Source organism: Paroedura picta, chromosome 4 (genome assembly GCF_049243985.1).
Source record: "Paroedura picta isolate Pp20150507F chromosome 4, Ppicta_v3.0, whole genome shotgun sequence".
In the NCBI taxonomy this organism is placed as follows: Eukaryota; Metazoa; Chordata; class Lepidosauria; order Squamata; family Gekkonidae; genus Paroedura; species Paroedura picta.
In genome coordinates this window covers 98,402,570-98,416,978 of record NC_135372.1, presented here as the reverse complement: position 1 = coordinate 98,416,978, position 14,409 = coordinate 98,402,570, and the positions used below count along the sequence as shown (strand labels likewise).

The following is a 14,409-nucleotide window of genomic DNA, read 5'->3' as shown; positions in this document are numbered from 1 at the left end:
AATTTTTTAAAACATTTTTTGGTGATATGCCCATATGTGGTCAATGTCCAAACTGCCACCCCACCCTCCCAAAATTGCCAATGAGGGGATGAGGAGGGAGGAATCCTGGAGGGAATCCTGGAGGGGAAGGGGAGGGACCCTGGGTGGGTGTGTATGCAGCTATGTTTTTCAACCATATTTTCCATGATCACACAACTTTTGGGGTTTCTTGAAACTTGGAGAATGTTTCAGGGGGTTCTCAATGGTAAAAAAGTTGAGAAAGACTGGCCTAACCTATCCCAAGGCTGTTTTGAGGATGAAACTGTGGGGAGAAGCAGGTGTGTTGCCCTGAGATCATTGGAGGAAGGGGAGCATAAGAATGTACAATAAAAATAAAATTGATAGAAAACTTTCATGAAAGTTGTTCGAAAAGAGGAAGCAACAATTAAATTCCTAAGTATGACTAGCCAAGACACTAAGGAATCTATTATGGCTGAGTCTCCAGAACACTGTGTCTGGGTAAATAGCAGTTATGGGGAACACTGACCCAGACTGGTGTCTCAGGGGATGGGCCCTTGTCTCCTACCCATCCCAGTACCATGTCCCTGGCTTCACATTTCCTCCAGAGTTGCTATGTGTTTCCACCAAAAGGGCATTTAGGCAACTTGTCAGATTTCCCAGATGGAGCGGGGACAGAGAGAGAACACCTCACTTCCCACACTGTGACTATAGCTGCTCATTTTCCTAATTGGCATCTGTCTGCAAACAGAAGAAATTTTAAAAGGCCTCCGTTTAGTTTATGCAGGCACAATTTTATTATGAACTGAAAAAATAAACTATTTTCACTGTACATTGTTGTACCAAATCACCATTTTTAAATTGTTAAAAAAACTAACCTGTGACCAAAAATATATAAATGTATAAATATATACAATTGTCTGTATTCACATTTTTTTACATAAGTACATTTGCATGATTAATAATAGCATGTTTAGAATCTTTTGGCCAAGGGTACTGTTTACACCTGGCCTTTCAAATCCTCCCCATGAGAGGATTTTTATAACAAAAAAAAAACACTCCTGCCACAACTGATCCAATAGGAGAAAAAGTATCAGCAGCTTCAAGAATCCTATGAGTAAAGGCCAATTTGGCAAGATTTCTGAATCCCATTTAGACCCCTCTGATGAGGCACAAAGTGAATGAGACATCAATCCAATTACAGAATTTCTTCCATCAACGGAGTATTATAAGACAGCAAAAGAAAATGAAGATTGGCTTAAAGTTACAAGAAGCTGGAGATACTGCTAACGGAAAAGCAGTCAACATTTAAGCAAAGCCAATGAACAGTCACACCTGGAACACATTAAAGATTCCCTAATATGTCACATGATGCAGCATAATAAGAGAAAGAAGAGCAGAGAACTGGGGGAATTGACAGAATGAAAGCACAGCCTGGTAGACCATATCTGTGTAATATTCCTTACTGGTTGTGAACAAGATACAGGTGGTACAGCTATGCAGAGAATCTAACAATCAGCACGTGTATTATGGGGGGTGCTACAATTAAACCCCAATAGCACACAAAAAGTACAGCATATTTTATTTGCAAGAGTAGGTGAATGGACCACAAAGGACTCACTGAGAAGTTGACAAAGCCCAAACCCAACCCAGAGGATAACTCTGTTTTCATGGCGCTACATGCAGTTAATACTTGAAAAGAGTAAGACTCTTAGTACTACAGGGGCTAAACTGCATTAATATAGAACAGGAACCAACACTTTGCAAACATCAGATTCAAGCAGTCTCCCTATGCAGAGGAATTATGTCTTCTCCCTTTCACTTACAAAGATCAAAATATACTTTGGATCTTTGGCATAGAGTGGAAACACCAACTTGAAAACAACTTGAGTGGTCTCTTATAGCAGCTTCTTGCCAATGCCCCAGTGCTAAGGACTACTACTTGCGCTGTGCCTAAGACTGTAAGTGGGGAAACAAAGCCTTGTCAGCTCAAAGGGCCAAAGAACTGAGACTGCAATTTGACACTAGGTCAAACAATAGACTAAACAATAGACTGAACATATGGAAGGTATTTTACAAACACATGCAAGGTAGAAACCAGAAGAGCCACCTCCCCAAATTACACATCTTCTGTAATTTTTTTGTATCTTCCAGGTATGCAGCCTAAAATCAAGCAAAAAAAGCTTAACCCCCCCAGTAGTTTTTTCTCCTGAGAACTGCCACAAATTGCCTCTCTCCTTCTCTTCTACCAGGGAAATAGCAATTAGCACCAGAGAATGAGGGTTTTCAGCAGAGATGGAAAGGTAAAAGCAGCTTCCACTCCCACTTCACTGCTATTTTGCTTCAGGCTGCAGTCTTCATGGCTGTATTTTGTAAAAATGTAAACCCTGAGGGGTAGGAAGCTACACATCGTATTGCTTGACCCTTCTTTTCAACTACAGTGCTCTGCAGTTACTCCTAGAGGTAGTCCAGGGAAGGGAGGAGGGGAAAGGAAAGGTTAGGGTTTTGCAGCATGGAGCAGAGAAACATGAACCCCACCAAAAGGAATGACAGTTTCACACATCAGTTAATGCACATCAGCTGCTTTTCCATATCACATTTGTTCAGTTCAGGCAATAAGCTATGGTTATCACATGGCAGGACTGCTTCTAAACCATGGCTTCAAATATTTGGTGGGAGAGAAACCAGTGTGTGAGTCCCACAGCTTGTTTCTGAGTCCCTAAACTTGGCTTGCATCATCAGAAAACATTAACAACATCCAGAGCAGGATGTGCTCTTCAGGCAGCCTTTCCACTCTTATTTCTTTCCAGCTTCATTAGAATGACAATTTTGTTTGGAAAGGGAACAGAAACTCTGGAGAAAAAGAAAATGCAAATATTGTCCCTTCCTTCTTTGGAGGGGGAAAACATGCAAAATATTCTCTCTTCCTTCTCAATTACTTCAGATGGTAGAGCAATCTACAGGGCAAACACAGTATTCTGATGATTCTTCAGATGTCAAGATTTCCCTGGGCGAGGGGGAAAAAAGCTTCTTTAAAGGATTAAGTTGGGCCCAGAAGCTTCTGTTGGCCCAGAGTTTTAACTTTCCACAAAGCACCACACTTCTCCTTTTGGAACGTTTTTAGACAAGTAGTTAACAGCTAAAACATGTTTTGGGAAAAGTAGTTTTAGCCACAAATACAGACAGAAGCTTGTTCAAGGTGATCCCTCTATGCCTTCTGAAATCTTAATGCTTAGAGCCCATGCCCCACCCCAAATTTCCTATGCTTAGAAGCCAGGGAGGCAGCAGTGGAAGGGACTTATCTCAATTTCAAACAGGGAAAACGCCACGGTCATGTTAGAAATCAAGGTCTTTTCCCACTATTTTCTGTGACTGCTGGTCAATGTGCACACCCTACATTTCAAAAGAAGAAATAAGCAAAAATACTGGTGGGCCACAAAGACTGGGTGTCCATCTTCTACTGACCTATCATGAGATTTTGACCTCTGACTTGTTTTCATCTAAGGATTCTGTGCTGTGTTAATGTCAAAACCACAGAAAAAAGGATGATATCAAGAAATAACTGCTGTTGCTGTATTATGGGGGTGCTACAGACTGCTGGAGTGACAGAGTAAGTTAAGATGTAGATGCAGCCATTAGAAGGTGTAGGCAAGTGTTTCCTGCAGCTCTGCCCTTCAGCCTACTGTTAAAGCCACTATACTTTTTGCCAGTAAGAACAGGCTATATTCCTTTAAAAGATAACATACCATACAGAGACATCTGACAATTCACCTGGTCAGGGTTTGGGGACCCTCCCCCAAACCTGTCTTCATATTCATGAAGACAGAATCTTTGCAAGAGGCAAGTGAAAATACTGCAAAACAATAGCACTGTAGACATAAGGAGAGTAAAAATGTAAGACTCTGAGCTACAAAGTGCAGGCACAAGGTTCAAAAGCTCACAAGGAATTCTCAGCCAGTCGAGGGCAGAGCAGCCACTACCAATCTACTGACATATAACTATACTTTAAGTGGACATCTTCTAGAATTTGCTTTCAAGCACAGTCATTGGCAGGTCTGGTGAAAGGTTTTCCTTTTAATCAAGCCACTGCTGTAGTTCCTCTCACAACTCTCCTAGCATGACGCTGCAACTCCAAGGGCATTGGAGAAGAGAAAGATAAGAATTATGCAGCCCTTGAGAAAGATAAGAATTATGCAGTCCCAGTTTTTGCTAAGGCACAACTGTTGGTATCTCACCAGCTCACTAGGCCACATCTCATCCAAACCCACCATATTTAGCACAGTTTGAATCCCAGGGACAGCAACAGAAACAAAAGGCAGATGGCTTGAAAAGAAGGGACAGGTCTCATGTGGTTGTGTGATGCCTGGTGAAATGGAAGGAAGCATTCTGCACTGTCTGTAGTTTTGTCTACAACCCTTAAAATAAATTCACCTGAAGAATGAAAAGATGCTGCAGTTACCACAAGCTACGGCATGTTGACTACATGTCAGCATACATGTCTTTCACGTGCTTTCAAGTCAGGGTTTCAGTCCTTTGTATACTTTATAACAAACCACTAAGGGAAAAAAAGTTCCAGTGGAAAAGAACACCTTGCCATCTGTCAATCAAACCAGCAGTACAGTTCTGCCTTTCCTGTGCCACATCAGCAAAGGGACCACTCAAGAAGCCCAAGGCTGTCTCTAATTTAGTCCATCTTGTCAGGTTGCCCCAGTTCACTTCTTCCTGCGGATCTTAGGTTTCTTTACTGGGCGGAGGTAGGGATTGTCTATCATGTTCTCCTCTCCATTTCGGCTGCCGGTCATAGATGTGTTGTGCTGTAGTACTGATGCATTCTCCTTCTCAGCTCCGGAGTCATCCTGGCAAGATAAGTTACAAATGGTGTGAAATTCAAGGCTGAAGAATACTGGTACACAAGAAATAAAATGGAAGAATTTCAGAACATACAAATAATTAACATTTTGGCAACTCAGGGAGTAGAGTGTCCCCTGCTGGGTAACAGGAAATTCTTCCTACGCTAAAATCATAGAGTTGTTAGGGGCCATACAGGCCATCTAGCTGGACCCCCTGCTTAATGCAGGATCAGCCTAAAGCATCCAGGATAAATATCTGTCCAGCTGCTGCTTGAGCACTGCAGGTGAGGGGGGAGCTCACCACCTCCTTATGAAGCCAATTCCATTGCTGAAATGGAAAGCTAAGTAGCACTGCACTGAGTTTTTGATGCAAAAATAATCAGCAAAGGAACATATGAGGAGAATCTGCTGGGTTAGGGGAGCCTGCCCTACACTCATTTGCACATTTCCCAAGCTTGTTTAACACCCACTGTTTATTTAATTTAACGATGTTTTGGTGCAAATAAAATTTTTACTTTAAAGGTCTTCTTCACTAAGACCCAAGAAAATTAGAGATTCCATACTGAGTGTGAATAATAACATATCATCAATCACTGATAGCTATATGACAATATTAATGGAGAAAAACAAGAACCTCCCTCTGCCTTCAATTGGAAATAGGAAACGGATCTATTACCTGGGGAAACAGGCCAACACTTCCTGCCTTTTACAGTCCAGTTTTATTGCCTGCCAATGCCGTTTGCTCCAGGTTGGGGCAGAATGTGGATGACATCTTTCCCTAAGTGATAGCTATGGGCAGCCAAAGCAAAGTGAGGTAGCACTGGATCAGTTGTTTTGTCAACAGATATATATTTCCTTGTCACCCTCAACACCAACCCCCTCTACAGTTTTACAGACTTTTTCAAAATGATGCAAAAAAGAAAATCATCAAAATTGGGGTTCCACTGGCCCTTTTTCTCTTATGGTGAGAAACCACACTGCCTACCATCAGTCTCCAGGTTTATTCTGAAGGATTATGCAAATGAAATTTATATGCCCAATATCTTCCAGCTAAATTTTTTTTATAAACTTTGGAGACCATTTAATATGGAATTTACAGGGATTGAGAAATAACAGTACACTGAATTGAACACTGCTTCTAAGGCTCTACCGTGCTCACGTGAATGGGGAGATTCTCTGTGTCTGTTTGGTCATCTTGTTCCGATGAATCTGTCTCTTCCATCTGCTGCATTTCCAGCTCAGAGGGAAGCAGAGCTGTCAAGTAGGGAATTGCAAAAGGCCTGGCAGCTATCACTGAAGACAAAGTCAGAATGTGTAGAATCAGATACAGAGGTCTGAAGATAACTCCTGACCTGAAGTAGAGCATCTTAGCCATTACAAGCTACCATACTTCTATATGCACTTATCATTCATTAAAATACATCTATTTTATCCTGCTCCCAAATCTTAATTTTTTAAATCTGGGCATAAGAAGACCTGAGTAACTCATTAATGGTCACTGTTTTTTTAATACCTTTCATTGACTTTGTTATTGGAAAAGTTGGATATCAGTTTGATGGAACACTGTGTCACATCGTAAGGCTGTTTAAGTGATTTTTTCCAAATAGCAAGTCAAGGCCCAATCTAACCACATGGCAAACAAATCAGAATACATTGGATAACCTAGTCCATCCATCCATTTATAATAAAATGCAAGAGTGCTTAAGAAGTCCAAGGTTGTCTCTGTGTGATTCTTGGTTTTCACAAAAGAAATGATTAAAAAGGCAGTGGTTTCACAGAACAGACATCCAGTTTCATACAGAACTTCATCAGTTGCCACACCTATGAAAAATACATGAAATCAACAATCTTATGACTATAAAGTACAAAAATTAAAAATAAATATAAGGAACAACATTCATTACTTAGCTTACCAAATACAACTTATCAAGACGAGTTCTTGCAGCTAAAAAAGCTGTTCAGTCTCAAAATGGATTTACCTCCGCACCTAACTGGGGTTACAAAACTGCGAGATATCATGACTATCCCCAAGGTTGCCAGTAGAAAGTTGAGGCATATCTTTTATTTTGTGCTAAAGCCAATTATTATAGGTCATATGAGAATACAATTTATATTATAGCAACACTATACTAATTGTTGATTTATTTTGATATAGCAAAGTCATTTTGAGATTGTGTACAGCCTTTTTAGCTGCAAGAACCTGTGGTGAGAAATTGTATTTGGTAAGTAATAAATGGCTTTGTAATTTACAGACTGGTTTATCCCACTGTATCAAATTCAGATCTAACCACACAGCATCCTACTTAGAATCACAATGCACTCTACTACCTGTTTGACTGCAATTTAGAATCACTTACAAGGGAAGGTGCTGACATCATCCTTAAAAAGACTCTGTGTCTCTCCTGTCTTAGCCATGAAGCGGGTCAAAGCTCTTTCAACATCTCGTCTCTGGGAGGCAGCCTTTTCTCGTAGGATCTGGTAATCCTGGACAGGCTCCCGGTAAGTCTGAAAGGCAGAAGAGAGAGAGAGGCAATTATGACTATGTACAATCTTAAACTTGCAATGATCATGTTCACTAGAGGCTATCCAGCCCGATCTTGTCCTGGATGATTGTCATTCACAGGACAGGCAGCCAAAACCTTTCATGCAAGCCTCAGATGAAAAGTCCAGTAGCTGCTAGTACAATGTGGACTGCAAAAGGCTGGGCTACAACTCATTATATAACCTTGTATTAAAACACCTGCTGGGGAGCCCATTTCTGTTACAGTTAATACTAAAGTTGACAACATGAGATCACTTTTTTGGAAGCTGGGTCAACTTACTGGTGTCTTGATGTAAGTGTGAGGATCTGGGAATTCTGGGAAATGACTTGGGATGTGGGATGGGTGAGGCTTGTTTTGTCCAGCTGTCAGGGCTTTTGGGGTCACAGGCTGGTTAGTCACAGGTGCTACAATTGGAAACAGAAATTCAGTCACAGCAGCAAACCCTTGTCACTCTGTTATCACCCCAGCATAACACTGAGGCAATCTACTGAGATAAACCAATGGCACGTATTAGATGGACAGCAAAACAACATCTCATGTTTTCTCTCTCTGCCTCATAAACATGACATCATAATGCAGAAGAAGAGTTGGTTTTTATACCCTGCTTTTCACTGCCCAAAGAAATCTCAAAGCAGCTTACAATCACCTTTCTTCTTCTCCCCACAACAGGCACCCTGAGAGGTAGGTGAGACAGGACTGCTCAATCAGAACAGTGACTGTGACGAGCCCAAGGTCATTCAGGTGGCTGCATGTGGAAGAGCGGGGAATCAAACCTAGCTTGTCAAAATAGAAATCGCCGCTCTTAATCACCACACCATGGTGCTTTCCCCACCAGCAGCAAAAATAATGGGGCAGAGAGTTAGGCACATGCAAAATACTACAACACATGGTGATAATTTCTTTAGAGGGGAAGAGGGAGTGCCTTTAGTGCAGTCTTGTGTCTAGCATACTGTACAGTTCCATTCTCACAGGCAACATCTACTCCTTTGCTTGTTCTATTTGTTTTGTATTTTCAGAGAATTCTTAACGAAGAGGAGCATGCAAAAACACCATTTTCCACCTGTAATTTTAAGTGGTGTAGCCCACTGCAAATCCTCAATATTATACCACTTTATTCTGCTGCATGTGCAGAAATTATTCCATGCTTGGGTCCCAAATCCCTAAACAGGGACATCCCACTACTCCACATCCGTATTTGCAATGAAGTCTCACTGATTTCAACACTCCCACAAATAAGCAAGCTCGGAACTGCAGTCTCAGATTCAGCCGCCTCCCACACACCAGGCAAAAGTTCACATACGTGCAGTGATCACCATCCGTTGGGACCGTTTGGCATAAGCAGGGAGGGTTTCCACATTAAATCCTAAAACAAAGGAAAAAGAGTTTTAGCAGTTACAATAGTAATCCATCAGGCTCTGAAACCTTTCACTGCAAAACCGATTAATTCACCAATATTCAGGCCCCCTGACTCCACAGGAATTCAGGGATTCAGACAAAGCAGCAGAAGTGCCTATGCTCACTGTGTCATATGCCAAAATTTCCAACTGGGAGCACTGAGCTATTATAGCTAGGACAAAGATGAGCAGGAATGAGCAGGCTGAACTTTCTTCTGGAGGACAAGACGGCAAGAGACACTTGAAATAACAAAGGAGACCAAAGCACAGGAGGATCATTCTACCCTTCCAACGTTATACACCCACCCCAATCCCCATGCTCCAACCAATTAAATTTAGATCAAGCAATCAGTCTGTGGAAGGTGCTAATAGCTGCAGACATTCCCTGAGAAGGACAGGCATGAACCAAACCACAAAGAAAAAATCATGACAAGTTTTGCCCTGTTCATGGATCAGGAACCAAAGTTCATGCCAGAGCCACAGTCACAGACTTCCACAAACTTTTAAGGCTGTTTGTGGTGTTCATGTGGATTCCTGGCTCCAGCAGAAAACCACAAAAACAGTTAAGTGGCTCAGAGCACTCTCCACCATTCTGCTGTCTGGGGTTTTCTTGTGCAATTCCTTTACATTTTAAAGAAGCTGCACAAGAAAGCCAGGAAACAGAGAGCAGCCTATTTGGGGTTCAGTGCTACTTCAACAGGTGAAGCTCCCATCTGTTGCTCAATGATCCAGGACAGCCTGGGCATTCAATCCATTGCCCCTCTGTCCCCTGAGGATGTCTTCCAGACCTTCCATTAGGAACTCACCCAGGAGGCCAGCGGAGGAGGAGGCTGGTGGCAGAGAAAGGACGGCCAGCTGAGGCAGTCAGCAGGGATGGCTGTGGCAAACCACATAGCAGCAGCAGGGATGTGGCAACAATACACAACCCACATGGGTTGTGCAACCCCTGTGGCCAGCCTGCTTCCATCTGAGCCCAGCTTTGCTGACGGCACTGGGAGATGCTCAACCCATGTGGTCCCTGGGCTGGAGCAACCTCCTGCCCTGCTGGTGCCACTTTCCTGTCCTGGCATTCAGGCATGGGCCTGGTCACTGTCCTGCTGCCATGGCTCTGCTGCTACTGACTGTCTCAGCTGGCTGACCCTTCTCTGCCACCAGCCTCCTCCTCCACTGACCTTCCTGGGTGAGTTCTCGATGGGAAGTCTGGGGAATAATCCTAAGGCAATGGAGGGAGGGTGTATAAGCTGGGCAATGGACAGGGGCTCCCCCTCTTGAACCAGTGCCTGATAATGGACAGGCTGCTCCCCATTTACTGGCTTTCCTGTGCAGTCCCTTTAAACTTTGCACAAGAAGTCCTTGTGAAAACCCTAATTAATAGGACTATGGTTCCTTTAAATGCGGTTTGCTCAGTTTACAGACCGAACCAGTCTATCAGAAAGCAAAGCAGTTTAATTCATGATTTGACCATTAACCGCACTGCAGTTTTCCCTGCTTTCTGCTCCCCCAGCAACCATTTCAGACAGCAGGAAAGCTTATTCCTGGGGTGCCAAGCCACACAGGCTGGGAGGCTGCAGTGGGGAGAGGGAAGGGGACCATATCATCCCTCCTGCTTCTGCTGATGAAATAATAAGGAAGGAATGACTTCTCACTCTTCTGCCTCAGCACTGCATTCTATTCACCTGTATGGTTGCTATACCTCATAGGTCCCATGAGGCCAGCAAGCAATTTTCAGATCAGAAATAGCTTCTGGAGAAGGAAAAAGCAGGGAATCTCCACAATCCTTCTATGAGCAAATCACTCGCTCCAATCTAGCAGATCAAGAACCATTTGAGTGTGAGGCTGAAGAGATATGAAAATAAATGGGAACTGACTGTACATCCTTAGTAGTAGCAGCCCCATCCATTATCACATACAAAATCACTTTCCATCTCTGTTCACCTGCAAAACTAATTAAATAGAGCCACATAAGTGTAATACTCCTATTCAGAGACTCACCCATTTCTACTAATGTCACAACAATATCGGAAAGGGTTGGCTGAGTCCTTGCAGTGTGTTCACAGAAAGATTTTGCACTCCTCCCTATTTCTGAAATATCTGGGAAAGAAAAGCATTAAGATCTGAAACCTTACAAATCCAACTCCTGAGATAAAAAAAAAATCAATTATTTTGATGCCCTTTACTACTTACACATTTATTTATTCAGTTGCTATACTGCCCCTCCCCACAAGCATGCTCAGGACAGTTTACAATAATTAAACAAAAAACCTCCCCACCATCCTCTTAAATATCATCTGCTGCATTCTGCACCAACTGTGATCTCCAGATCAGGGCCAAGGATAGCCTTGCATACAGCGAGTTACAGTAATCCATGCTGGAGGTGACAGTTGCATGGATAACTGTGGCTAGGTCTTCCAGGGCAGATCAAGTGCTAGCAGCTTTGGCTGACACATACGGTAAAATGCCTGACAAGCTACATTTGTGACCTCCGCCTCCATTTATAGGGAGGTGTCAAAGGTCACCCCCAGACCCTTGATGGTGTGTGAAACTATTAACTGCACTTCATCAAAGCAGGGGAGGCACATTTCCTCTCCTGGCCCCTTCTTTACCAACCACAAGACCTCCTTCTTCGAAGGATTAAGTTTCAGGTGGCTCTGCTGCAGCCATCATGCCATGGACCCAGAAATCTGAGTAATCTGGGGGTGTATCCAGCCAGTTGTCCATCAACAGAGAGAGCTGGGTGTCATCATTAAGCATATAGAAATGTGAACAGAAATGTGCTGTTCCCAGCCATATACCCATTTTGCAACCTCCGTCTGCTCAGTAAGGGTTGTCCCATCTCTAGCCAGGTGTGTTCTGCTGCTGCCTGGATCTAGGCTTTTCATGTTGCCACCCCTCTACTTTAGAGTGATCTACCAGAGGAGGTGAGGTGGCTGTCTATCTTGCTTGTCTTTAGGAGAGGTCTCTTTATTCAGGAGAGCACTCAGTGGCTCTTGGGTGTAATTTTATGATTACCATAGAATTAAGATCCTATTGGCAGATTTTTTTTTACTATTTCTTGAGTGCTTTTGAAATTATTTTAATTTTGATTTTTCTACTGATAGCCAACTTTGGATCCAGCTCCACTGAGAGAAGGACAAGCTTATAAATACTGTAAATGTACAAAAGAGGTTTAGTGGCAGAGAAAATTAGTGGTCCGGGCTTCCCATGACACGATGCAGTGGCAGTACCCAGTGGCCAACCCTTGTCAGTGAAAGTATACAGGATTCTATATACAATAGGCAGGACAGAAGGGCAGGTTTCCAGACCGTTGTAGTGCCACAGCAGAAGAAGTTACTCCTGCCAAAATGTTTCCTTTCGATGAGGTGTTAAAGTAGCAGGAGCCTCCTTGTGGTCAATTTTGAGTACAAAAAGTAGAACTGTCTGCATTTGGTCATCTTCATTTTAAGAAGCATATATTTGACCCTGGAAATGTAGAGCTTTATAATTATTTTAATACAGGAACGCACATTTGGCAATACTCACAACTCTGGATCATCTCTGTCATAGTTTCTACAGCAGCCTTCTCAGCACTCTCAAACCCAGCCTCTGTCAGCAGTGAGCTGACCACCACCTGGAGGGTCCTTCTTCGAGCCAGAAAGTAATTGTCTGCTGGAGTTGTTGAGTGTTTGCCACCTGACCGCTGCTAAGATGGAACCCAATGAACAAGCAGAAAAAACAGACCAGGGGTACATAAACAAAGAACTTACAGAAGTTGTCAAGAAATACATGAATACTGCCAAACAAGATTCTAAATGGTCCTTCAAGAGTTTAGCAATTTTTGTACCCTGATTCTGAAAGTACTTTCTATTTCCATCATGACTGTTTTATTCACTCATGCTAGGTTACTGTGTAGAAGATGGCAGAGCTACACAAAAGGCCCTTCTCACCCTTACCAACTCGTTCATGAAACATCACAGTACTTCGTTAACTTGGAAAATACAGAACTACACACAAGAAATTGTGGGGAGTGATTTGGAAATTCTCACAAGAAACCCCCTCCCTTCCAAGATTATATAAACTCTAAAATTTGGGCAGGCTTTTTTTACCCCCTCAAAAGATCTCCACATTCCATACCTCTTAAACTTACTCAGTCCTAACCAAGTTGTTTTCCTGGGAGATTTTCTGTGGGAGGGAGAGGTAATTTACATAGTCATATTTTTTCTGCATTTTTTGGAATCTCCCAAGTAGTTTTACTGTTGCTCTCATGACTTCAACAGAACAAGGCATTACCATTAGAAGGAGTGAGGATGGGATAGCAGGCTTATTTTTATCCTTTAGGTGGGCCTACAGTTACCATTGTTAAAGGAGAAACTAGCCCCCCCCCCCATAGAGCTGTTTCCACAGCTGAAGCAATAGTTATGTATTTCCCTTTATCTTCTGACACCGAAGAATTAATGGCCTTTTTAAAAGAGAAAAAGCACTGCCATTATAGCAATGTCCTATGTTTCCAACTTGGAAAACACTGCACTGTACAAGCCAGCATTTCCCACTCCACCCCCATTTTGCACAAACATATTCTGTCTGACTTTAGCACCTGAAAAGATGAGTGCAGAACACGTTCTGGCAGTTGCTACAAACACAATACTGGGTTGGTGAACAAATTTACTAACTTCTGAAGTATTTTCATTCTAACTTCCTTCAATTCTCTTTCCCCCCATTCTCACAAACAACACTCAAAACATTGCTCTCATGCTGTTTGACTTCTCATCTGTAACTGTCTTCATAAACATAAAATATGGAATGCTGTTAATACAGACCACATTCACTCCTCACAGTAACACAGGCTGCGTTTTCAGTCATTATAACTGCCACAGATTTCCACAGCCTTCTGAACTAAGCCTCTAACTAAATCCACAAACGAAACAGAAATCAACATTAGCACTTACTACTAAGTTATGCGAGAACCGCTTCATCAGTCCCCTTTTTGCTATTTAGGGGCACGGAGGTAACTAACGAATCCTTTAACTACAAGTAAGCAACGTGCGTACCCTGTCCTCCAAAGCCCCAGAAGCTTGGCACATTCATGTAAGAATTTTCCTGGGGTTCCATTATTTTGAGCTCAAACATGCCCTTTAAGATGAGGAGGAGGGGATTAAGGGTGTAAACGGGATACCATGCTCACTGCAGTTATGATTTCATAAAAGCATGGGAGAAGGGATAGAGCGGGGACTGGCTGTGTCCACGTTTGTATTGGTGTCATGTCATTCATCCTCACCCCTCGCAAACGGAGACCACGACCTTCTCCATATCACCGGTGCGGCCATAAACCGAATTCAACCCGTCAGCCCAGGAGTTAACGGGAGGAACACGGTTCCGCGCACCCACCCACCCCGGAACTTCTCGCTTCTCTGAGGCCTACTACTCGTTCACACGGCTCCTCCTCACGGGAATCAGTCTCCTTACCGTGCCTGAGTTATTCGGGCCACCGGTTCCCGTGTCTGCCATCTTGGCTCCATGGAAGAATGCGAGCATGCGCGATTACCTAGAGCATTATGGAGCTTGTAGTTCCCTCAGGAACAAGTACGGGAGTGGGCGTCACATCGAGCGGCTGTGTAGAGCATTGTGGGGGTTGTAGTCCACCGGGAGAGT

At 43.0% G+C, this 14,409-nt stretch overlaps 1 protein-coding gene across 6 annotated transcripts; it reads right to left on the bottom strand.

Annotated features, from left to right (window-relative positions):
• Positions 1 to 766: 766 nt before the first annotated feature.
• Positions 767 to 14,309, bottom strand: TAF8 (TATA-box binding protein associated factor 8). 6 transcript variants are annotated; one of them, XM_077334578.1, is made up of 9 exons: positions 14,224 to 14,309; positions 12,304 to 12,460; positions 10,777 to 10,875; positions 8,691 to 8,753; positions 7,670 to 7,794; positions 7,205 to 7,352; positions 5,998 to 6,140; positions 5,524 to 5,636; positions 767 to 4,853 (listed from the first exon to the last, which is right to left on the bottom strand). In XM_077334578.1, the coding sequence occupies exons 1-9, from the start codon at positions 14,290 to 14,292 to the stop codon at positions 4,796 to 4,798; spliced, it is 975 nt and encodes a 324-aa protein (XP_077190693.1). In that variant the 5' UTR covers positions 14,293 to 14,309; the 3' UTR covers positions 767 to 4,795. The 6 variants fall into 6 exon arrangements, with proteins under 6 accessions (XP_077190693.1, XP_077190699.1, XP_077190696.1 ...); XM_077334584.1 differs by lacking the exon at positions 14,224 to 14,309 and adding an exon at positions 12,895 to 14,195; XM_077334581.1 differs by lacking the exon at positions 5,524 to 5,636.
• Positions 14,310 to 14,409: the final 100 nt, after the last annotated feature.

Coding starts and splice junctions, on each gene's coding strand:
- TAF8 (XM_077334578.1), bottom strand. CDS start 14,292: ATGCTCGCATTCTTCCATGGAGCCAAGATGGCAGACACGGGAACCGGT. Junction 7,795..8,690: donor ACGGATGGTGATCACTGCAC/GTATGTGAACTT, acceptor TTCCAATTGTAG/CACCTGTGACTAACCAGCCT. Junction 7,353..7,669: donor ACACTTACATCAAGACACCA/GTAAGTTGACCC, acceptor TCTGCCTTTCAG/ACTTACCGGGAGCCTGTCCA.